The sequence below is a fragment of the Cyprinodon tularosa genome, unplaced genomic scaffold, assembly GCF_016077235.1.
Source record: "Cyprinodon tularosa strain WSP-4 unplaced genomic scaffold, ASM1607723v1 ctg89, whole genome shotgun sequence".
NCBI lineage: Eukaryota > Metazoa > Chordata > Actinopteri > Cyprinodontiformes > Cyprinodontidae > Cyprinodon > Cyprinodon tularosa.
The window spans coordinates 1,459,677-1,485,927 of NW_024039662.1; the positions used below are offsets into that span (position 1 = coordinate 1,459,677).

Below are 26,251 nucleotides of genomic sequence, written 5' to 3' on the forward strand. Positions count from 1 at the left end.
TCTCACAGCGCTTCCAGCCCTCCTACCTGATCCAAAAACGTGTCCTGAATCAATAAAACCCCCCTTACAACACTGGTGCCCGAAGGCAGGCAGAGTTTATCACCAATATACTCATCTACTGCGATTTAGTTCCAAGGCGACGCCATCTTGTTTTACGCTAATTACGTCATTTGCAAACATACTCTGTGGCCCAGAGCGACATCTGATTGGTTTAAGCTCAGCCGTTGTTGTCATGAGACCAGCCGACCTAAGCCAATGAGAAGCTCGTATTTACTGTGGTGTGATAGTACGTCAAGCATCAGAAGCTTGTGTGTAATTTGAATAAACCGCGCCCCCTATCTTCATTTATAGAAACCCACTTCATGAGTCAGACCCACCGTCCTGAATGTGAATAAATAACGTTTATAATGTTTGGCTCATCTGGTGTTGTGAGGGTTTTATCAGTACTTATCATCCCATGTTTACTAACATTTAAGATGGAACAGAATATCCTTTAACCCAAATACAATCAGGTGGGCCAGCAGCAAACTGCAAATAAAAGCATGCAGGAACAAAAGTAAACATGAAAAGTGTAAACAAAATAAGAGACTAAACAAGGGAAATAAAAAAAAAGGCTACTTCAACACTGACAAACTAATTATAAGATCTGATTCACTATTTAAATTGCAAAAAAACATAAAAAAGTAGATGGTTGTTTGCAAATTCTGGTATTTTAAAAACTAGAAATAAATAAGTACAAATGAATAATAACTAAAAAATAAATTATATCAAACTAAAACACTTTTTCTGTTGTTTTTTTTTTTAATCTTAAACAAAAAACATACAAATCCACACTGGATCCATATACGGTACCTCCAGTGTCACTATCTACTATTTACTGTAAATCAACTTGACTTTAAAGACTCAGTAGATAAATAGCAAGCTTGTGTACAAATACAGATGCTAATTTTAATATAAATCTCCACTGTCAATGTCAGAAGGATTTTGTTAAATTAAGTCTGTTTTCTATTGGAATAAGCTGAAAAAACATACTGTAACACTTGTAGTGATATTACTGACACTATTCAAGTAAAAAAAAAAAAAGCAAAAACTCTGAAAACTACTTTTTTCAACAAATTACTCACGTTAATATAGCTAGTTACTACTCTACTCTGTATATATAACTATCTCTCCATATATATATTTATAATATATATATAAAGATATATAAATATATATATATATATATATAAATATTAAACCTATTATGTGTACTACAGCTGTAGTACACATACTAAGTTTAATATGTATATGTGTACATTGAAATGTAGAAATTAAATCCTAAAGGTGTGGCTTGCATTTCTATTCAACTCTTCTCTCTCTGACACTCCAGAAAATCTTCCAGTCCTTCAGAGGTCCAGGTCCAGATGTGAAGGATTTAGAGGTTTTGTTGGAGAGCAAACAACATCATGAACATGAGGAAACCTCTCAGGCAGGTTAATAATAAAGTTGTGGAAGATTACAAAATAGGCTTAGATTATAAAACTACGATCCAAGCTTTGAGCATCTCCCACTTTCAGATTTTAATTTCTGTAACGTCCCACAAATCAAAACAGAGAAGATACCTGATTCACTCTAAACATTTTTTTTGAATTTTGAAATATGAAAAACTAAGTTTGATACTGTTAGTATGAAGGACATACCCCCCCCCACACTTTTAATACCATCTAAACAGATAAAAACAACACATCCATTAGTTTAAACCGCTTAAAAAGGAGCACTTTATTACAATAGAGAAATTTGTAAAAACGGCTGAAAAGAGCAAAAACATCAACTGTTTTCTAGAAGTGCAAAGTTTTAAACTCAGGTTTAAAAATACATATGAATCATCAGAGCTTCAGTTTCATTTCAACCCACAATACCACAACTAAACCTTCACACAAACAAATATTCATATTTTAATTTTTTTTTCTGTCAAATTACACTTTCAGCATCACTCAGCGGGTCAGTTTTTCCAAGTAGGGAAACTACAATACTCAAAAGGTTTTGTTTCCAGTAACGACAACACTCTGCAGTGTGGAAGTTGTTGCTGAAGGAAGAAATGTCAGTTTGAACTTTTTCAGTATTAGCAAAGTCTTTAAAACAGCATCAGAGAAGGCTATAATGAAAAATGCACTTATCATAACATATCAAAATGTCTCGACTATTAATTTACGTTATCAAAAAGAAGATTAAGCAGGTAAAACTAGGATTTATAAAGTAAAGAGAAATGTGTCTGATCTCATTTCAAGTTCACCTGTAATCAAATACTATTTAGAAATGATGGCAGCATTTTGGAAATCTCAGAGTTGAAGGATCCATGTTCTTGTTCATGCTATCGGCGCTAGCTGCTATTATAGAAATGCTAAATCTGGTTTGAAATGTCACCTTTGTCATTATTTCATCTTTGTCTCACATCAGTTCCGCTTATCTTTTACACAAGGGTGTGACGTCACCTCCCTAAACAAATAATGAATAGTGATTGCAGTGAGGCTATAAAATTATGTTGGGAGTGCTTTTCCTCTTAAATTAAAATCAAGCGGCTGTGTCCCTTTTTGAGATTGGGTTAAGAAGAAGTGGCCTGAAAAGCAGTTTACTATGGAAGAAGTTCTAGTTTATTTGTTCCAGTAGACTTCATATGACTTCCTCTCTGAGTAGCTGCTTTCTGCTGTGCTGCTGCCTGATCTCACTTTCTCCTTCACCACCTTCACTACCAACCCTCCTGCTAGAGCAATGCCTGCTGCCGCTTTCCCGATCTCAGCCACCGCGTTTAAGAGTCGAGTAGTCGCTGTCACAGCCCCCCAGTGACCCGAAGCAGGCCCCGCTACCTCACACATGGCCCCAGCTGGGACGTTTGTAACCAAGGCTCCGGCGGCCGGAGGAGCTCCTGCAGAAACCAGCGCGTGTTGCGCTGCTGCAGGTAAACTCCCCTGAGTGGCAGAGGGTGCCATTTCTGCTCCACTTAGGGCTGCTGCTCCGTCCACAGCTGCGCCCAAAGCAGCTCCTGCTCCCATGGCACAGCCCACTCCTGCTGCCACTCCCACAGCAGAGGCACCCACTATGCTTACCTGCCTCAGGGCGTCTATAGCGCCCTCCTGAGAACTGCCAGCTTCAGCGCCAGCAACAAGTCCCATAGAGCCACCCAGAACCCCTCCCGTCGCCGCCCCCAGAGCCACGGCTGTTTTTCCAGAGGCCGCAGCCACTATTGCTCCCACAGCTTTACCAACTGTTGTGCCTCCTGCTACAGACATCCCTGCTAACTGTCCTGCAGCAAACCCCACCGAGTTCCCTACGAGGGAGGCCCCGGCTGCAGCGGCCAGAGGCGCGGCGGCTCCAAACACGGCTCCCACCGCCATGCCCGTCGCTCCGGCTGCCACCAGGATTTTCACCCTATCCAGGACCTTAGCAGAGAGAGCAGCTTCCCTCCTCAGGGATGAACGGAATGGTTGCCTCCTCCTGTCCACCCCACCGACGCCCCGATTCCTCTCTCTAAGCCGATCTCTGAGGCTTCTGAAGCCACTGCTCCCGCTTTCCTCCGCCCATACCTCCACCCTGAAATCCTTGTCCTCCCCTCCACCTGACTCTAAATCACACTTTCTACGTTTTGCAAGCTTCCTACTGTTCACTTCCTTGGTTTCTCTTTCCTCCTGCTCTGCTTGCCCTCTCTCCCTCAGCATCCTGTCCTGCTCCTCTCTGATGGCCGCCTCTGCTTCTAAAAACACTGCATTAGTATAGAAGCCTCCATTGTTTCGTTTCACCATCTCATCCACCTTCATCACCAGCTCTCTAACCTGAGAGGAGTTGCTCTGGTCTTTGTTGTTGAAAACATGGTATCGACCGCCACACCTCTCAATCAGAGCTTTAAGTCCAGCAGGTGCTGTATCTCTCAGGTACTCCTCTATCCCCATCCCGTCCAGATCGTCCCCTCTGGTAAACAGAACTACAGTGTGATTAGAGACGGCATCCAGACCAAATATGTCAGTCAGCTGGCACACGGCCTGGTTCTCACAGTCCGTGTATCGTCCGACCGGAACCACAAGGAGGAAGGCGTGTGGACCGGGAGCTGAGAGAGACACACACTTAGCAATCTCTGCATGGATCTGCTCCACACTGAGGTGAGTGTCACCAAACCCTGGCATATCAACCACCGATATCTTCCTATTCCTCCTCTGAACGTCCTGCTCTGCCTCCTCTTCCTCTGCGATGCCCACCTCGCAGATCTGGGTGACGGAGCTGGCGCTGATCTGCGACAGGAACTGCCTCCGGCCCAGGATGGTGTTTCCAGAAGCACTTTTTCCAGATCCCGTCTTTCCAATCAGGACTAGTCGGAGTTCTTCGACCCGGTTGCTTTCAGACTCGGCACCTCTATGGTCCTCCTCCATTTCACCGTCTGTTTTGTTCTCAATGTCAGCTGGAAATACTGTAAAAGAAATGGCAATTTTATTTAATTACTGCTGATTAACATTGATCAAAGATGCATCAGAAGCCCAATTAAGATTAAGACGTGTAACATTTATCACTATGCCATTTTTATCTTATACCTTCATCTTAGCCCATACCATTATGCTCATGACTCAGAAATTTCCCCTTGTGACGCAAATGAATACTTCTAATTCCTAATCCATTAGTTGAGCCGTTTGTCTCTATTCTGCGCTCGTCTGTCACGCCTCTGTCCTCGTCTTAATCCGCCTGCATTACTTCTCCTTCCTGCTGCTCCAGCTGTGGCGTAAAACAAACGTTTTGTCACATTTTAGGCTGCGGCCACTTTGGAACTGTAATTTATTATCAGCTTTTACATCGTGGAAACAAAGTGACCTCTCCAACTCAGGAAATCTCAGGTATTTATGTTTAATTACCTCGGTCGGTGATGAACTGAGGGGTGGACTGAGTTTAAAAAAGACAAAATGCTGCATTTTGTATACCAATGTTTTAGTTGTTAAATAAGTAGTAATTCAACTACACTTCAAAATTTGATACATTATTTAATATAGATGAATAAATGAATAAATACATTTTGTATTACATTACGATCAATTCTAGGTGCTACACTGCATGACAGAACATAAAAAAAGAAGTATAAACCTGTAAGAAACTATTTAAAAAGAAGACAACTTTGACTGATGTGTCTACGTTTTACTCGAGCTGCAATAGAGCGAGAGAGAGCAAGACTTCACCGGTCACAATACCTAATTTTGCCGGACAATGAACCATCCCAGGAATTATTGTGTTACATGATGAAATTCAATCCAAACGGCTCAAACACTGCAGCTGCTTTCAGCTTTAAACCCAAATTTTATCTCTGCTTTTCCAAATCTCAACATTTCTCTAGCCTGATACTCAGTGAAAAGCCCCTCACGCTACATTGGCTGGGGTTAGGAAACGATGAGTGGAGCCCAATGCGGCAGAGTGAAACCTTTTGTCCTTCAGACTCTTTACACGATGAATGCAAAAAAAAACCTAACCATAAATTGTCTTATTGTTTTTTGTAACAGAAATTATATTATTACCCCTGTGCTGCTCTCTTTATTATTTTCTGTTTACTAAAGAACTTTCTAAATATGGAAATATTAGACTTTTTCTTTTTTAACCCTGGTCCTCAAGGCACACTATCCTGTATATTCTTAGTGTTTTCTGGCTTCAACACACCTGATTTAAAGTTTTGGCTGATTAACCGGCTTTCCTAAACAGCAATCAATGGAATCAGGCGTGATTGAGCAAAGAAACAGATGAAAATGTTTTCAGAGTCTCTGATTTGATGGCACCATTACTCACAGCTTGAAGCCATATTCTTCCCTTTTAATTTCTAATCTGACATCAGTGGGTCAAAGCTGTACAAAAACTTCAGTTCTGAAACCAACACGCATTTAAATTACTTAATCAAGTCACATTTATTGCTAGAATCACACTTCACACTGCTGACCAGCTTTTTTTTCAAATAAATTGTCACCTTTGCTCCTCAGTTTGAGGTTAACCAATTAAAAAGTAGTTTTTTTATGTATATATGGATTTGTGTTATGCAAGAAACTTTCATAATGGGTCAATCATAAAAGCATAATTGTACTTATTTATGTAAATACATCATTGGTAATTTTGATTAATCTGTCAGGGTTTACGGCCGACCAAAGGTGAGCTAATTAGTCACTACAGCTATAGACAGTTAGAGCCCTTAAAGGTCATTTTATTATTTTGACATTCTGCAAAATTGCACCACTTATTTGGTCAAAGAGGAAGAGTTTCCTGTTTGTCCATATATCAGACAAAATACATGTTTATTTGAGTCCCAAATACTGCTGTAAACAGACTGGGAGTGAGACTCACCCATCTCAGTGTCTTCAAAACCTCTCACTCCATATTCCCAATTTCTCACACTAAAAAATGACAGACATTAAAACTCTACTCCGTTCCACTTATTTATGTATGAAAACACCATGGTGATTTCTAATACCATCTTAGTGCTAACACAGCAGGACATGCCAGGTTCATATCCAGTCCGTATTCCTACCTATTCACTGTGCCAGATATTGAACAAAGACGGTTGTTCCGAGGTATGTCATCTTAATTTTATCTTATCTCATCTGCACTGAGATAATTCTCTTTGTAAATTATTGAAGATTTTAAGCAATCTAGCACTTGAGTTCAGGTTTGCCTCTCAAACCCATAGCAGCTCCACAAAAAGAAAAAGAATCATTGCATTTTATTTTTCAAAAGATCCGCCACCCAATAAAAAACCAACCACATACAGAGAGGAGTTGAATTTGGCTTCTCTACCAGAAACAGACAAACCGTTAATGATACGGCCATGATCTTTTCTGGCAATCATTTTAACCTGAAAACTAACAATATAAAGTAGATTTGAGCAGATATTTTTGGTTCCAAGCTTCAAATCAGATGTGCAGGATGTGCAGAACAACTAAGTTATCCAGGATTCATAAAGGCAGAACCACAGGGATGTTCTCATTTTATTATTTCTTATCTTATTAATTTATCCTTATTTTGGTCCATTGAATATGTTAACTTAATTTAAATTTTTCATTTCCTTTATTCAACCAGGTAAACTCCTGGATCTCATTTTCAAGGGGGACCTGGGCAGAGATCTGCAATACGCTGCAACCTGGTTACAAAAATAAAACCAATTAATACATATGCACACATATAAAACAATAATAACAATTTAAAAGCAGTGACATTGTTTCATAGAAGCTTGTTGTCTATCTTTAAGAACCGCTCTAAATAAGTCCAATGAAATAGTGTCTGACATCTTGAGCTCAGACTGGAGCTGATTCCACGCTGTAGGAGCAAACACACTGAACGCTTTCTTTCCTTTATCAGTTCGAACACGAGGAACATGTAGAAGAATAAAGACATTTGAGCATAAAAAATTTGAACTACTAGATCTATGCAAGATAGAGCTTAAGTATGTTGATGTTAGTCCAAGGAGAGATTTATATATTAGGATCATCAGATGATTGTTTCTCCGAACATTTAAAGGAGGCCAATCAGCTTTTGCATACAAATCACAACGATGCATCAAACGTTTACTACCAGTTATAAACCTTAAACCACAATAATTGAATTTCCATCGCTTTTTCCAAATAAATTATCCAGAAAAGTGCTGTCTTGTGTCATGGTGAGTTTTTATAAAATCTAGACCCTCCTAAAGGTCTGAACTGTTTAGCCATTTTGTCAATTATATAAAAAAAAAACTAATATCATAATAAATGAAGCTTTTTAATCCTTAGCCTATTACAAAAAAATTGATGCAGCGTAGTTTGCATGGATTTCGATTGCACTGGTTCCTGTATTAGTGCCCGTAATCCAGTGATAATTTATTAGTTTCCCAATTGTTTATTTTACTTAAACTGCAGAGAATAATTAATAAACAAAGTTGTGAAAATCTTAAAGAATATTTAAGATGAAAGTAATTCCATCGGGCCTATACTTCTTTACTTCAATTCTCTAAAAATCACCAGAATATAGAAAATAACATTAAATTGTGAGAAAAATGTTCCACATAATTACAGATCACTTATTGTTACTCAGTAACATTTACTGTGCTATAAAAATCCCACATTCTGACACTTTATTTCAGTTAAATCCTCCAACCCCAATGTTTGGTGAAAAGTTGGCAGTCCTGCAAATTTACTTTACTTATTGATTGTAAAGACTCATTTGCATTTTACTCAATACATCCAGTTGAAACATAGAAGACAAAAGAAGGTTTAATTCAAGGAAAAATACATGCACTTTGTAAACTACAATTAAATGAGCAAGTTTAACTAAATGAGGGAAAAGAAGTTACAATTATTAAACATACATTGAGTAAAAAAAGGCTTCAAAAGCTTAAGAGACAAATATTATTAAACTAACTGTAAATGTTTTTCTTAGCATCTGTCCAAAAAGTTAATTACCTGGAGTCTGAACAGCATTACATTTTTAAGGTTATCACCTGATTAAACATGTGCATTAGAGGCTCTAGGTTGTTAAATTGTTAATTTTTATTTACGATGACATAGTCCGGTGTGAAAAAAAGCAAAGATCAACCTCCACTGACAGCTGAGCAGATTAGTTCGTGTTTATAAACTGTAAAATGTTTATTCTGGATCGAAGCAGAAGCTTCTGGAAAACTGCATAGAAACGTCAATAACATTCAGCTCTCTTTGGACACGATAAAAGAAGTTAACCGCCATCTATCAGTAGCATTTAATCAAGAGGAATCCCTTCTATTAACGTCCGATCCGGTTATAATTAAGCCTGCTAATGTTAGCATGTTGCTAACAAGCCTGTCATCTCTCCAGCTTACCTCTGCTCCGCGTTACAGCAGGATTAACAGTTTCCCAATGCAAATATTGATGTTTATTTAACCCATAAATGTATTAATAGACTTTCAACATTTAGGGGAATCTATTAAAAGCGACCAGAACCAAGCTGGAGCCTGAAAAGCTAATAGTTGAACTTTGATCAGTTTAGAGAGCTGTCTGATGGCTGCCCCCTAGTGGTTGATCTTTGAACAACCAAAACAAAAACATCATTCATTAAAACTTATTGGAATCACTTTATTTTTTATAGGGCTTAACAAAATGGCTTGTTGGTTTTGCAGCAATGATATAGTTTCTCTAAATATACATATAACTTTTTTTTTATAACAGTCATTTCACTACTTTAAAATTACACCAATATTGGTTCATAGATATAAAGCATTAAGTTATAACACATCTAACAAGAAAACATGTTTAATAAAAGACGAGGTGAAGGCCCACAATTCATACTTCAACTTAATAGAAACACATTAAGCATAGGCAAGCATAAGGTAAAAAAAATAGAAAGAAAAAAAAGACTATCAATGTGATCCCTTTCCAAAGAGTAAAAAAGGAAATTATAAATGTTCTTTACTAAGAAGTCAAAATAGGAGATGTTTCTGCAACTTTAAGCAGCAATAAGCAAGAAATTTCGAAAACTTGAGGGAAAAAACATTTAGCAAAATGTACCTCCTCAAAATGAAAAACTAGTTAAGCTTATCCCCAAAAATCCAGGCCACGTTTCAATGAGGTCAAATTTATACTCTGCAACTACACACATTCAAAGAATATGGGTTTTACACACATTAAATCTGGACCAGACATAACACATTAGGGGTTTATAAAGTTCTGAAGTAAATATTTTTTAAGTAAATAATATGCAAAAGTTCAGTTACAAGATCCCATATAAAGCTCATGTGTTGGCTCCCCTGGTAAAGATGTGTAAAATGCGCTGAAATTAATTATTCTTTTATTGCTGCAATGTCTTCACTATAAAACAAAATAAAAAATTAGAATCGTTTAGATAAAGAGGGGAAAAAATCAAATCAAATGTTAACCAAATAAAGCAGCTGCCTTAACAATCCCTTAAACAAAATTTTATTTATTTTTTAAATTTGTTCTTTAATTTTTAAAGCATTCAGAGTTTTAAGGGACTTTGAATCTGTGACTTTCTGCTTGTAAACCAGTTGTTTAGAGGCAATACTAGGAAAAACTACATTTTTTAAGTCCTTTTTAGGATGTGGTGCTTTGGTCAAGTCAAACTGAGGTGTATCTTCACAGCAGCAAAGACTGAAAGCAGGTTTTTGCATGAAACAAAAAAATATTCCTGCAGACAAGTATGACAGAGGATCTGTGACCCTCAGAGTTCATGGTCATAATAAATTTGAAATAAAGAAAAAAAGGTTGATTTATTTCATATCTTTACCGGGGGGATAAATCTGTCGCCTCTAAAATTGAAACCAGCTTTCTTTTTTTTTCCCCCAGAAAGATCTTGTAAAACAAATAAGATTCTCCAATTAGAAATCCCTGCTGGTGGACAGCAGTTCAAGCCTCGATCAGAACCTGACTAACCACCTCATCCGGTCACATTGAGGGCTCATCTGTTCTTTTCCTCACAGCACCTTCGTTTTTGTACAACAGACGGCAGCTTTTGTTTCCTTCACCGTCATCTCAGTCTACATGTCAGGCCACTCCATGTGGACCTGTGCAAACTCCCCCTGGTTCTTCCACTCCTTTTCTCCTGCTCCTCACTGGTGAGTAGCGCTATAGCTCAGAGCGAGAGCGGGAGATGCGGGGACCTTTCCGGATTTCTTTCCTTTTCTCCTCCTTCCTCCTCCTCTTCTCCTCCTCCCTTAGGATCTTCTGGAAGGCTTCAGCTGTGTGAAGAACCTGAGGGACACGAGACAAGAGAATAGGATTGAAATACTGTCCTTTACCTTCCATTATAAAATATTTTTCAGTATACATTTTATAGTTTTGTTCAAATAAAAACCACAATTCATTTTGGCCCTGAAAGGTCCATGGTCCATAGTCCATCAAAATTTATGATGGTTTTTAATTGTCAGATACAGGAACTAAAGCCTGTTGTTAGAAATACAAATAAAAAACAATATAAAAATGTATAAATAATAAGGTCCTAATTGTTCTTATGAGTCTAGTCTTCGTTTTTGAAACTACAGTAATATTTTAAGTGAATTATATAGTAAAAAGATATATATATATATATATATATATATATATATATATATATATATATATATATATATACACACACATACACACACACACACACATCAACAAACATAGAAATATTTGAATAAATGTTTGGATTTGTTTTACTTTCTGAAGTGAAAAAATAGTATTGGATTAGAAACAGGACTTTCAAATAAGACAGAAACATGCAGAAGGTACATTAATTGTTCAGTTTAATTTAAAAACAAATTTTCAAATTCACTCAGAAACCAAAACCTTGCCAAATTTGATGGCATTTGACTCAACATGACCAAAGTTATTCAAAAATTCAATTAAAAATTAGGAAGATTAGTTTGAGGTTTTGTGAACGTCACGTTTTGATTGGTAGCAGATTAAAATAAATGTTTACACTGGAATATAGCTTTTTTTTGTTTTTGTTTACACAAATGAGCCCAAATGATCTCACCATTGACATTCTAAAAGCTGCATGATTTGTTTTCTTGATAGTTTCACTAGAACTTCCTTAATAAGGGTTCAACACGCTGTTTAAATTGGTAAGAATGATAATACTCAGATAAAGTCTCACCAAGAAGCCTCGAAAAGGTACTACTGGGTATTAAACTGTGACTTAAACCGTTTTATATTCAGTCAAGCTGCATTGTAGCCACAGTTGCTCTGAGGCACAGGCTGTTGTAAAGAGACCAACAGAAATGGACAGAGCTGGGTTCAAACCAGCAGGATGATCTCCTGCATTTCCATTCTCAAATTGATTTATGATTTACATCATAAAATTAAAAATAATTAGTGTTCCTGCTTCTCTCAGTGGGAATCTCCAAACGAAACAAAAAAACTGAAATAAATCTGGTGAAAAGACAGCATTAGTCAAAATGCTCCCACTTTAGCTCTGAACGACACTAAAAAGGCTGAAGAACCTGCAGAACTTTAGGGACAACCCAGAATTATTAGGAAATAAAATACTGACGTAATATTGCAATATTTGCACAGGATTTTTTTTTTTTAAACTGAGATAAGTGTACACAGTAGCCTAATATCAGAGATTAGAAGCTGAATTGTTTATGACTGGTGCAAAACATTTCAGAATACAATGATCAGAAATGACCAACATCCCATTAGAAAGTCAAAATCAAACTGAAATATACCAAAAAGTCAAAAAGCAATATAGAACAAAAAAAGAAAAAAGATGGTGGGAAGGTTGCCTAATACTCACGTCGTCTCTCTCTGTGCGGTATGGATTTATAAAGTCCGGGGATTTCTCCGTTATTCCCAGCTCCTGTGACATCTGAGAGAGGAGCAGAAAAGACAAGACCATGCAGGAGAATCAGGAGATGAAACACTTTCTTTTTTTAAAGAGACTAAATGTGGGATTACTACTGCAGCACTGAGGGTTGAACCAACACCTTCAGGGTGCAAACTGCAGCTTAGACTCTGAATTAATCTGCTCTGTAATCCTCTTGGTAGATTTAAAGTTGCAGGATAATCCTGATAGTTAAGTTAATTAACATAAAAAAGGAGGGAACTGTTTCATCAGTGTTGCTCATTTCTACTTCAAAGGCTTGTCCTCTTTGCATCATTGAGAAATATAGGAATATAACCAGTTTTTATAGTGACAGAGGTGTTGGATTAATTTCCATCCCCCTGCAGAGCCACATGGACTACTAAGAACTGGTCTGTAGCGAAACTGTACATCATTACGTCCCACAATTAAACCAGATAAGCAAAAATAAAATTACATATAGAGATAAACTAATAAAAAGATCAGTTCCCAGTTTTCTGTCAGATTTTTCTCCTAGAGTCTCTTAGAACTAAAGCTGTTTGCAAATGTTGTGGAAACTTGTTTTTGACAGGTACGCTACATGTCAGAACTGTGTGGTCTTACGAGTGTGAGGACATGCTGATGGGCTCCTCCTGTGAAGACTCCCGTCTGGTTGCAGAAATTCAGCCCCCAGCGCAGCAGGCCTCCCCAGTCGGAGTTGCGGTCGTAGTAGTGGTGGACGATGCGTGGGAAGCGAAGCGCCACGTCGCCGAAAAACGCCGTGTTCTCCACCACATGCGAGTAAGCTGTAGTGATGATGACATGTAGGCATAAAAAAATGAAGGATGTAGAGACTAACGGATAGAAATGGAGAAAAAAGTGAGTTGTACCTTCTTTGATCTTATCGTCCAGAGGGAAGGGATCATTGGGACGCATGTTGGCTGCGACCAGGATTTGTCGGGAATCCTCCAACACCTTCAGAGAAGACAAAAAAAGGTCTGAGCGGTGAAGATGTCTGGTTAGCGAAGGTGTGAGACGTTTAACGTTTAAAGAGCAGCTCAAGCTTTTGTAATGTTGCACAGCTTGATTTAGTCAGACATAGAAAGGAGGAGCAACAGTCTAGAAACCCAGGCTTTACTCAGGAGGAGCTGCAGAGATCCACAGCTCAGGTGGGAGAATTTGCTCATCAGATATAAGGAAAAATGCTTCCATGTTGAGCTGCTTCCGCATCTAAAACCCGGGTTTTTGAAAACTGGGTTTAGCAGCTAACAATCAGCTTTTGGCTCTTAGCCCATTTGACTGAAAAACCAAATCTGACCCCCTCCTGGCAAGCTGCATGTCCACTGTCCCATACCACCTCGTGTCTGATGAAGGCATCACGCTGAGTGAGCGTGCGTGCGTTTTACCAGTGTTGCACCATGTTTATCAGATGTAAAAAGAGTTTTTTCAGCTTGTTAGATCAGAAGCGACTGGCGCGATGTGTTGACGTCTGTACTTCGGTTCAAAGATGTCACTTAATTTAACAGGTCAACCCAGGTCTGGTGTTCCCACACCATGCCAATCAGAGCCGAGGCGATTTTAACACGGGTCGCTCGCCGAGTCGTTTGACCCGTTTAGACATGCATCAGTGAGCTGTTTCCACTACCACTAAAAGCCGACTGTTCCCGGGTTTAAACGGGTTTTTCGGCCAGTGGGAAAGAGGTATTGGTGAATGTTACGATAATGAATGGATTTGCTTTAAACAAACAGTTTTTAATTTATTAATTTTAATTCAGTTTCCTCCACTTGAATTAAAAGCATGTTTGACTGTAGGGTTTCGTTTATTGCGCCAAATGCTCTCTCATCCAGTTTCTCACAGCTTAACTGTTGCAGATAAAAAAGCTAACTTCAGGTTCACCATGTTAGCTGCAAATGTCACTTCCCTTCTGTGGCAGCAAAGCCACCTTAAGCGTATTACCGCCACCAGAGCTGGAGAAATGTGACCGAAGAAATCGAAAGTCTCTGGGATTTGAAAATTGCAAAAGTGATTGATTGTCCAGTCCTACCAATTATCTGCATATCATCTCTGTAGTAAAACATGATTGCAGCATCCAGCTGTAGAAGATGCGCTATATTAAGAGTTTCTGTTGTTTTGAAAAGAAAAAATGGGCAATAAAGTCAGTCTGATAAACAGATCTAAAGGGTATTGACTCAGCATGAATTTAAGGCCCACTTATTAGCTTTTTATTTGCTAAACAATATGAAGGAAAAAAAAAAAAAAAGTCTATCACTTTCCAAATTATGCATAACGGCGGTAAAGACTAAAAACATCTGTGCCGGGCGTACAGAGAGCCCAGTGCTGCTTTGATCTAATGCTAATTCTCCCTCCTTTCTGATATTTCTGCATGACACTTTCTATCCCCCGACCGGCAACAGTGGAGCACTCCATCACGCTAACATGGAGTAGTGCGAAAGTGCTGACAATGTTTTTCTGCCGCTGAAGGTTGCTTGCACTGCGTGTCCTTGTGCGGCGTGCGGATGCATAGATAACCGTCTTCTGGGAAAAAGGATGCAGACTTGCAAATCAAAGCTCCAGGAGTAAGAAGTGAGTAAATGTGCTGCGAGGACTCAGAATTACCATTCAAATGAAGGAATCCATAATGTTTGTATTGTCTGGAGAACATTTGGTGCTCTACCGAGATACCAACATCCTTATTTTTCACATTACTAGAAGCACATGAAATTTGAACGCCTGGAAAAGTGTTTTTCGAAAGCCACAAGCCCCGTCTGCTCCCGGACGTGAGAGGAAAACACAGACGCCCTACCTTGAAAAGCCCCTTGAGCATGATGTCTATGATCTTGTACTGCTGGTTGATGTCGTTCAGCTCCACCAGATTCTTCAGGGCGTTCAGCTGATCTTTCCTCTTCGTCTCAAACAGCCGCTTGTCTGACAAGGGGAGGTCAGGGAGAATCACAAACAACATGCAGATTCATAGGTTCTCATCCCTATTGCAGACAGAGCTGTGACAACAGCGCGCTGCAGCTCAGTGCACCCACATCAAAAGGATACAGATCTCCAAGTTGGAGTCGTGTCGGAGTCTCTGCGTGTCAGAGTCCGCCGAGCTGAGGGCCACGGAGGTCAGGGCCAGGATCACCACGCTCCACATGGTCACCAGGGGGTAGCAGAGAGGCACGCTGTGAACACAAGGAGCTGTTAAAACAAATATCATCTGGGTTTGTTTCAGTACTTTTAGCATAAGGGCCTCACCTTAAGTCACACAACCAGTGATGCCAGTTGAAACCACAGCAGAACTGGTTTCTTAAAGCCAAGCCTCAAGTCATATCCTCTGATGTTTTTCCAGTTTAACTGAAAGATTTTTTTCTCTATTGAACCTTTTCTCAACCGTCACAACTATAGAACATGGAAACAGTGACAGCCAAGATACGACTCCCTGTACAAATAATCTAGGAATAAGTAAAACTGTCTTAGATTGTGAGTATTTACTATGAATTTCAGTAGGTAAATGATGTTTATCTACGAAGATGTTTTGCCAATGGAATGGGTATTTTTACACTTGAAATATTATAATTAGATAATATAGACGTGAAATAAGACAATGCAATCTTATTTTAAATGTAAATTGTCTTGTTCCATTGGCAAAGTGTCTCACTTCCCTCCTCAATACAAGAAAAAAGTGCACTTATTTTAAGAAAAATATTTATTTAGAGTTTTAAACTTTTGTGCTTAGTCAGCTAAATCAACACCTAAAGAAACAGGTCTAGGGTTTTATAAATCCACGGCACTCTGATCTGGTCTGTAAACAAACACTTATTATTTGACGGACACAGGTTAAACCACAATGAGATGCTGTTTGTGAAAACTTAAACATGATTACTCATATTTGTTTTCCTGAGGAGGAATTGCAGCGAATGGAATGATGCAAACCTTAAAAAACAAATTCTTAAGAAATAAAAAGGGGAAAAAAAAGACAAACAGGCTGATATTATCAGAGTACGGTAGATACACTGATGTTTGATAGCATTGTAAAAGATTACAGCCGCGTTTTTGAATGGACGTCACGTTAGCGTCTTTATACATCTTTGTTACATTTTCTGTGATCTGCCTGTTTTTTTTGTTTTTTTTCCCTCCTGTGTTCTGGAATTTGCATCATTCCCGTCTCTGCAGCATGTTTAAACCCACAAACCACTGGATTTTTTAGGTCCATTCTTCACCCATTAGATGCACGACTGAAATAAGTTCAAACTTCAAACACTGGATTGATGTTACGATGATGAACTCACAGAGGACTCAAAGTGGTTAATGCAGAAGCAAAACAATCGGTGCTGCTGTTTTCTTTTAGGAGATGTGAGGCTTTCTCTTGTTCCCACTTCAAAACAAATAATTTTAGTCTTTTTCCCAACAGGACTTTACTGAGCTGTAACATCCAACCTGCTAACTCAGGCATCTTAGCGAATCTTCTGGGTCTTTTGCAGGGTCTGAACATGATGTGAATCTCCTGGTTAGGGACCATCTTAGATGGTTTCTTATTGTAATTGTTCCAACTGCAGCATGAAGGACTTCAGATCGGTTAAAAACGGCCTAATAAATCTTCCCAGATTGACGACATTTGCCAATATCCTTTAATCCTGCCATTGTGCCAGAGTCATTAAGGGGAGAAATTTATGTTTTTATGGAGGAGTTAATGAAATAGAATATAAATGGATTAAGAAAAAGATAATAAGCTTCTCCCCACTTCTACTTGTAAATTAAGACTGGAATCTATTGTTTTTCTTTCATAAACAGGTTTATTCAGACAACTTCTACTATAATTTGTGTAAAGACCAAAGTATATGCAGAAGACCAAGAAGACAATTTTTTTTTTTTTATCTGGAGAGAAAAAACAAGAAACGCAGCTTCTCTTCTCCTGCATCCATTGGCCAAGGCAGATTAAAGCTAAGCAAACACCAACCTCTCCCGTATTGTCAAAGCATTGCAAAACCTCCCAGGTAACAACCACCCACAGAAGGGTTAGCTGAGTCCTATCAGCGTCTCTGTAAAGATATTAAATCATCCAATAAGTGGTTTATATTGTGGAAATTTCCCTGAAATGGACAAGGGTCTGACTTTCCTTTCCCCAAAGCAGTTGGCCCAGCCCTGACTCCTCTGATACTTGTAAAGTATGTAATAGAAAGACACACAGGGGATAAACGGGCAATATGGAGCAACAGAGGGTGGCCCCGAGTTTATAAACGGGCCCCTTATGTTCCTTTTAAAACACATCTGATGTCTGGCACTTGCTTATTCCCCTTAGGAACTTTAACAATCCCTGCAGCAGACTCCTTCTCTGCTCTCGCCTCAAATCTCTGATGAAAACAAGGGTCTATAACATTTTTCATTTGGTTGCAGCTCCTTTTTTTTCTGCCTCTGGAGCTTTTTTTTCCCAACATTTAAAAGGGGACAGATAAAAGTGAGAAGAAGGGCTAAATATAGAAACTAATAAATGAAAAATCTCTCAAAGCCCATTTTTAGATACCATTAGCTGCAAGCTGGAGGAGGACTGAACAATGCTGATGAAAAACTACAGGATATAATTCATATAATCCATGCATAATTTAGCAGGGGCCTTCATGGCATGAGACCGCAGGGAGGATAGGGAGGGCTTGGAAAGGTTGAATGAAGGGAAGCAGGGCGAGGGAAGGAGTATGAGAGTACAGAGGGGTGGAGGGTGGCAGCGGGGAGGAGAGCCCCTCCGGGAAAACAACAGCTTTCCTGGTGAATATTTTATCCTCCTCTACTAAGACACAGGGAGGAGAGCAAGTGCAACATGGATCAGCGGAAGAACATAATGAGCAACAGAGACTTGATTTCTGCTCTAACTGAGTTAATCTCTGCAAGCTCGGGAGCCTTTTCTTAAATCTGAAGAACTACTAAGTGAGCAAATGTCTGCTGGTCTGGATGTTAATTCAGACTGAGCGATTCCCCCTGAGAGTCTCATCAGAGTCCGATGAAAAAAAAAACCCCTCAGTGTCCTTCTTCAATGTGCCAGTAACACAGACAAACAGTAATCACTTCCACAGCCCCCGTCTGTTTAAGCGGGGGCTCCTGATACACCCTGACAGCCGCTCAGAGAATCCAACTCACAACAAGGTCTCACCATTTCAATTTCTAGACATGCGAGTATGAGAGTTTCATTTTTAGCAGCCATTTCTGCATTCCTGGGGTCTCTGTGGTCATATTGTTTTACCTGAAGATAAAAGAGCAGAGTAGGTTTTTTACTTCAGTCAGCAGAAAGAGGAGTTTCTGAAGAAAGCACATTTTGGACAACCTCCAAACTTTTTAAGAACTGCTCCTTTAGATGAGCTCAGAGCTAAAAGAAAGCTTCAATATTTCAGGACGGCAGCCTTGGCCCCCTGGATGACATCCTACATGAGTTTCAACACTTTTTTCTTAAACAACTATTGGATTTCACATTTAAAGTGTAACTCACCCAAAAATCAACCTTTTTTTTTTCTTTTTTTTTTTAACTGGATCTATGGGGTGCTATTCTAATTTTATTAGCTCTGAAATAGTTGGCTTAAAGCCGTCTCAGTGCTGCCCCAAATGGTAAGAAAGCCGCTTCTGCAGCCCCTATTGGTTCAAATACTGCTACATGACTATAACACTAACGCTGGCTTCCATCATCATAACCCTACATTTGTATATTAATAATTGAGATGCCTGAATAACGGGTCTTCTCTGTCTCTGCAGCACTGGCTTCGTGCTTTTTCTAAATCAGCTCCTTAAAGTCAGCTGCTTCAACTGATAAAAAGAGTTGCATTTTGGGTGCTGTGGACTAGCCTGACGTAGTCCTACTCAATTCTAGTCAGAATATGAGTCTGATACTGCTCCATAGAGCTGTGATTATGGGGCGTGTTTCGAATTAACAAGGAAAAAAAAATGCCTCTGCACTCAATTGGATAGACCTACAACCAATAAGAGCAACGGAGTGCGTGACGTATGTTAAGCGAGGCATAGTTGTTGTCAACAAAAATCAAAGCGTGCAGTTTCACGCCTAGAATAAGAAGATGAGCCTTGATCGCGTTTCTCTGTTCCTCTTTTAAAATCAATTTGCTGTCGATATCTTCTAGAACAGACCTAATAGCAGAATCTACTCACCTAAACTCTCCAGCGGCAGCCATTATTGTTGTCACCCATGCGCGCTTTGGTCACGTGGTTGATTACGTTACTGTTGATCATCTGTCCATCATCGTATAAAGCCCGCCCTGACAATTTGATTGGATCGCCAGAGAGTTGGCGATAATACTCGCGCTACTATGGAGCAATGCCAGACCAAATTTCCCGACCTCAAACCTTGTGGGCGGAACTAAGTTCGGAATGGCACCCAGGCTAGCTGTGGACGGCATGGGAGCCTAAACGGGCGCTGCAGGAGTTTATGTTTAAATGCTCTCACTGGTACGGTATTCTCGAAAAACACAGGAGGATGTAAGCCTCGAAACCAGTGGAAGGAGAGCAAGAGAGAAGAAACGCTTCGCACACACCAAAAGCAGCCGAGTTCCCCTTTGAAAATGTTTCTTAACAACTGAATAGTGTTTCATGCAAAGATCGATTAAAAAAACCAAGTATTTTATATCCAACTTTATAGCGCACATTTATTGCTCCTTTCTCTGTTTTCCTGCTTTCTGTTCTTAAAGTAATGAAATATTTGTGTGCGATAAGTCTGCATCTCGTTCATTCTGAATGCAGCAGTATGGGCGCCGTTTGCGCCAAGTTACAATAATTAGGAAATGTGGACAGTTCAGTGCGTCGAATACAAACCAAGCGTTAAGGCCACGGACATTTGGATATGACTGTCGGTGATTTAATTACCAGAGTTATTCTCCGTACTTTAAAACAGCTAGGCTAGCCGTTCTACTTCTCTCTTCTAATTTTTTTTGGGGGGCGGGGTTTTTATGTGGGGTGAGCTACACTTTAAGTCACTATTAAGACAATTGAAAGTAAAAATGTTTGGTGTGATTTTCTGTCATAATTTAGGACAGATGAGGTTTTACTATCCATCAGCTTTCAGCATCAAAAGACTTGAAACCCTCTTTAGCTCCTGATCATCAGTCAGTGGAAAGACTGTGGCTCAGAGGTATGAAACATGCAGAGCAGCCAGTTTTTCAGCAGGTCAACCTTTACACCGTTCACTGTCATCTAGCTGCCGTTCGTGTTTCATGTGACAGTGATATTGATGAAGTGCAGGATGGTGGGCGTTACATGGAAGGAGAGTCAGGGATTATTTTCTCACAGCGTTACAAAGTGTTGAAACGGCATTATTAATGTTGGAAATCAGCCTAGATTTTCCATATTGGTGCATCTCTACTTAGTCACCAGTTCAAAACTCGAATTTTACGCTAAAATTCTGCTTTTTTTTAAACAAATGTCTTCAGAAAAAAGTTCTCATTAATTAGCTGACAGCATCTTAAGCTCCATAAATATTATCTAAGGATCAAAAGACCTCAAGCTGTTCATGATAACGGGTCAAGGAGGGTTTTTTTTTCTTATGCTCATAACGTCTTCATTAAATAATTATCTATAAATAATGACGTATTTGAATATACAAAAATGTAACTTTTGTTTTATTCAGTGTAATGATGTCATTATCTCATGCTATGATAAACCTTGTTTGCTTTTAATTGTAATTATATTGCCTCATTATATCCAGACAAGGTCAGGATACTTTTAGTAATGATAAAAGTTTGTTTAGGTAATTAAATAGACTCACTGTTCTGTAATAATAGTTTTATGGTAATGATTCATTTTCTCTTCATGATGTCGATCATCTTCATTTTTTATAGCCATATTTTTTAAACAGATACATTTAATTTGTTCTCTCATTATAAAGGAACAAATTTCTAAATTCTTGCTTTGATGAAGGTTTAAAATCTCATTATTTCCAGATAACGAGCTCCTTTTGGTGTAAAGCTTTAATTCAATCATCATGAAAAGCAGTGATATCGATCTTTCTGTGAAGGAAGCAGAGATAACAGCTGGGTTATTTCATTATCTTCATATTAGATCACAGGTTTATTTTTTGCCCTTCGAATTGATTCGTATCTCCTACCTCTATATGCTGAGCAGAGTTTCATTACCTTATTAACTCATCACTCAATAATAGGATATTGAATTATTTCCGAATCAGATTTTGCCATGAATTTGACTACATTTATGCTTTTTTTCACCATAATAGATTTGTTTGTTAAAATTATATATATATATCAAGATACTTTCATTGGAGTAACAACAAAGCTCACTCTGTTTTTACAGTAATTATTGTTATCAAATCATTTGAAAACATAAAATTGTTCAATGTTTGCTTGTGAACTACATTATCTAATATTATATTACTCAGTTGTAATCGTAACATAAGATTTTCAACTACTGATAGCAGCTTAATTTGACATTAAATCCAGGATTATTTGGATGTCCTCCATGTGTTGGTATTCAATATAAATGTGTGAGATTAAACCTGTGCAACAGGTTATTGCACAGGGTATTAAATAGTTATTAAATACAATAACTATTAAATACTCTGTGCAATAACCTGTTACTTTATTTTTGAAATAAATATCCATCTATATAAATACTCATGTAAATACCCTGTGCAATAACTGTATAATAATCCTGCTATAAGAATGAAAAAAAGCCGTCATAAGTGTGTATATGTTTTATATATTCCATGAATATTTTTCTTTCTTTGGCACATTCTTCACCTTTGACTATTTGAGCTGAAATAATGAGTAAATATTTTCATTGTGAAATCAATAAAGTCAATCAATCAATCTGTTAATAGTTTTATTATCTCATTGTTTTGATTTGTTTAATTTTTTTGTTTGTTTTAGATATGAACATTTTAGCTTTTGAAACGGTTTTAATATCTAATTATTTTAACAGGCATGTCCAAAGTTCATTGTCGAGGGCCGCTGCCCTGCAGTTTCTAGACGTTTCCTACTTCAACACAGCTGATTTCCATTCATAGCTGATTAACAGGCTTTTGCTGGACTGCAATCATTAGAATCAGCTGTGTTGAAGCAGAGAAACCGCTGAAACGTGCAGGACAGCGGCCCTAAAGGACAGACTTTGGACATGTCTGCTTTAATATAGCTAAATGTTATGCCAATTATCTAATTTAAGACAGCGATGCTTCTAGCTGATTAAAGCTACGATCATCCACTGTTGAACAAGGGAATCTTGTTATAGATTACACCCAAATATCATGACTGTGAAAAAAATATTTTTCAAAAGTATAGTCAGCTTATAAAGTAAAAACAAACATCCAGGTTTATCACAGCAAGTAGAGCAGTTCTCTTTTTATAATGACCCAAAAATCAGTCTAAAAAGACTTTGTTTAATTTAAAAGTCCAATTTCATTGTATGAAACACTGACAACTCTCCTTTTTTTATGCTTTTACATAAAAAACCCATTTAGAAAATGGGAAACAAAGCTTCATACTTCGTCGCACTTGTTGAAACCGTGTGGGAACCTTGGTAATGTGTGTCAAAAACCTGTCAGTCCATCAGTGCGACGACAAATTAGTCCGACATTAATAAGAAGTGTAAGCAGGACATTAAAGCAACGTCAATCATTTCTAATGCGGCACGGGCAGCACAGAAAGAGTATAAATGCAGCCATTAGCTGTTAGCAGGAAACTCTAATTACACAGGATGATAGTTTTATGATGGCCAAGTCATCAGAATATCTATTGGTGGGGTTACTGGATCTGCCCAGATCAAAAATGAAGATTTTTGATGAACCACACACTGTGGATGTTAGACTTGAATTGCTTCTTGAAGGTGATTCATTTTAAGTCTTCAGTCTGAAATGTGAGCCTGACCTCCATGAACAGACAGGACAGCTGCTGCTGTTAACTGGGTGCAGTTCGAATCTTCCATATTCATGCACTGCATCCAGGATTAGATTATTTCCTTGCAGCTAATCTGTTGTTCAGCATCCAGGTGAGCTTGTTTTAGATTTGCTCTGAAGTTGGCAGGGTGTTCTGTCCGCGTGGAAACCCTACAGGGAGCCCAGAGCTTTGCTGAAGTCATGTAAACCCACATAAATCTCCAGGCTGTAGGTTTTCTTCTCTGCCAACAAAAACTTCCAAGGGCTGAAAGGCTGAAGTTAGGAGATTCAAGAGTCCTGCTTTGTGAATTAAGCACAATCAGCCTGCAAACATGCTTCAGTTTAATGGAAAGGCTGCACAATATCCAACATATGCATTTTGGTACATCACAGAGGTATGCTGTAAGATCCATCTGACCCTTAAGGTGGCTGCAGCTCTGGGGAGGATGGAAAAAGCAAGATGCTCATCAGACAGACAGCTGGATGTGCAGCAGGAGAAGATCCCAGTTTCCCTCAGGCAGCACGCCTGCTGTGCCAGGCTTCAGGTTCAAGGACTGACACTTCATCTTTCTCTCTCTATGGCATCCGAAACGCCTCATCTCTGCCATCAATCACGCAAAGGCAAATCCATGGACATGCGTAATGATCATGTGTTAATAAACAGTGTCACGCGGACCATTAATTAAGACTGCTTAATTAATGATAGTCCCCTTTGTGACCTGGGTTTCGTGCAACTATAACAGCAAATATTCAGGAGTTTTGAATTTTAGGAACAGATTTGCAGATTAGGAAAAAATAAAAGTGATCCATTTCTATCAGAAATAGCTCGTCAGACTCCGGACGTTAGAGGTTTACTCACCGTGTTGTAGCGAAGCACAGCAGCGATTAGCGGGCAGCGTTTGGATCCACGGCGGAGCAGTTTAATCTGTTCACATTCGCTCAAAACGTCAAAAGAGTCACGGAGGAAGACGGGACGTGCGGTCCGCTCGATCCTCAGGTGACAGAAGTGGAGGCGGTTCATTTACATGCGGCGCTCGACGCTCCACTCCACCAGCGCCACGATCGCACCGGCTGGCTTGACTTGGACGAATGACAGCAGGCGGGCGCTGAGCGCGAGGAGGAGGAGGAGGTGGTTTCCACACGGCGGACTTACACAGACGCACCGGCAGAGGCTCCTAGTTCCCCCCTCCTTTTTTTTCAAACGAGTTAAATTATTAAATAAAAATAAATAAGGGGAAAACATTTAAAGTACAGAACTGCTACGGTAGTTCAAGTCAGCATAAAACCTGCTGCACTTTGTTCCGACTGTTTTCAAGTTACTTTGCCACTTAGATTCAAGTAACTCGCTGGAACTATTTACACCCCACAAACTTTTTTAGTATTATATTTTATATGATTAACAAACAGAAATTTACAGGTGCATTTGTATAGAATATTAGAAATTTTCAGCAAACAAACACCTGTGTGCAGTGTATTTTATTCAGGGGTGGAGCTAGATGGGGGCCAAGGGTGGCCATGGCCACCATTTTTTTTTCTCTCCTCTAAATCCAGGCGTACACTGTGCGATTTTCCAGTTGCGCGTGAATGTTTCGATCGGGCCGACTTTCAGCCTGATTGTACGTCATGTAGTGTACAGGGGGTTACGAGGGGTGATCAGCCTCACACGACCACCTCCTGATCAGAAATCGCGAGGTCAGGAGAAAACCGACCGTCGTGGGCAAATCACTCAGTGCGCAAACAAGGATTCTTCTGTAAACAAAGCAGCATGGCAGGGATGCAATGAGTGAAATGGAGTTCCTTCCGTAATTGACAGACCGTAGTAGCCACGTTTGCTCAGCCATGTCTTTTTTCCAAATAAGTCATCGCCTTTTCTTTTTAGGGGTTTCAGCAAAAAATTGAACAGATTGGCAAGGCAGCGCGTTTATCTCTAGGGAGCTTAATATTCCTCTTCTATTTGTTTGGCTTCCAGATAGACGAGTCAGAGCAGCTCCATCTCACTGCGGAGCTGAGTCCGACGTTGTTTTTAGTCGTACAGTGTGAGCAGGTAGATCGCTTGAAAGCTGAACATAAATCGTGAACTTTAAACTTACAACGTACGACTAAACCGCAGGGTTAAGTCATACGGTGTGAGCAGTAGCTGCGTGCAACAATTGAAAAAAATCGTAGTGTATGCCCAGCTTAATACAGATGGTGGCATTAATAATATACTCAAGTGGAATATTCAAAACATTTAAATTTTTTGTAGTTGATTATACACATCAATATACTAACATCAAAGATGATAAATACAGATTTCATTCTCTTTTCAGAACTAGATTTTGTTTTACATGGGGTGAAGAAAAAATGTGTCTCTGCACATCATCTGGGAACCTTCAGTGAAATCATAGATAAATAACAATTTTAATTATCAAATAACCAATTTATGTAGATATTAGAACATGTAAATATCAATTTTATGCAGAATGTTTATTGATACAAGTAGGTAAGTAATGACGATGGAAAAGATATACACCCCAGATCTCAAAACTGAAAGAATTTTATCCACTATACCTTTTATTTAGAAAGCACAGATGTTTAAATATATGCGTCTATTTGTTAGCAAAGGCTGTAGGAAAGTAAAGTTTGTATTTATTTACAAAATATGGATGCTTTGCTTGTTAATTTACCTGTTGGAACAGTGTAGATTGACCCTGAGGTTCTGGTGCCTATCCACTATTGACCACCCCTCAGTTTACATTGGTTATTGCCTGGCCACCATTTTAAAATTGTTCTTTATATGCTTCTGATTTTATTCGGCTTTACTCTGCAAAAAATCGTATACAATAAACTGAATAAATTCATCTGTTTTATGTGAAACATAAAAAAAAAAAGCCAGCCAGGGATAATTGTCTGGAGACTGATCAAATAGAAATGGGAGGAAATAATTGGACATTTTGGCAAATGCAATCAACTGCATTAACATACTTATTGGGTCCTGTTGTTTGGTCTCACAATATTATTGGTCCTACATTTGTATACGAGGCCTGCCCTCAGGTAAAGAAGTCACACAACCTCCAGATTTTTGCTTGAGCATCATCCCCTCGATTTACTGGACTGGATTTATCTGATTG

The 26,251-nt window shown here is 38.9% G+C and overlaps 3 protein-coding genes across 3 annotated transcripts in view; all 3 read right to left on the minus strand.

The window, feature by feature from the left end:
- Positions 1-1,732: 1,732 nt before the first annotated feature.
- LOC119775685 lies at positions 1,733-8,983 on the minus strand. The gene is made up of 2 exons (XM_038273745.1): positions 8,819-8,983; positions 1,733-4,438 (listed from the first exon to the last, which is right to left on the minus strand). Exon 2 carries the CDS (start codon positions 4,398-4,400, stop codon positions 2,634-2,636), a length of 1,767 nt encoding a protein of 588 aa, XP_038129673.1. The 5' UTR covers positions 4,401-4,438; positions 8,819-8,983; the 3' UTR covers positions 1,733-2,633.
- A 935-nt stretch (positions 8,984-9,918) lies between these two features.
- On the minus strand, positions 9,919-24,256 carry LOC119775686 (coiled-coil domain-containing protein 134-like). Its single transcript, XM_038273746.1, has 7 exons — positions 24,001-24,256; positions 15,329-15,453; positions 15,084-15,205; positions 13,170-13,254; positions 12,904-13,085; positions 12,235-12,306; positions 9,919-10,703 (listed from the first exon to the last, which is right to left on the minus strand). Exons 2-7 carry the CDS (start codon positions 15,423-15,425, stop codon positions 10,578-10,580), a joined length of 684 nt encoding a protein of 227 aa, XP_038129674.1. The 5' UTR covers positions 15,426-15,453; positions 24,001-24,256; the 3' UTR covers positions 9,919-10,577.
- Positions 23,313-26,251, minus strand: part of LOC119775702 (meiosis inhibitor protein 1) — a 146,711-nt gene continuing 143,772 nt past the window's right edge. The window contains exons 32-33 of the mRNA XM_038273769.1: positions 24,001-24,066; positions 23,313-23,414 (exon numbers count right to left, since the gene is read on the minus strand). Of these exons, the coding sequence (XP_038129697.1) occupies positions 23,313-23,414; positions 24,001-24,066 (168 nt within the window). The remainder of the gene's footprint in view (positions 23,415-24,000; positions 24,067-26,251) is intronic.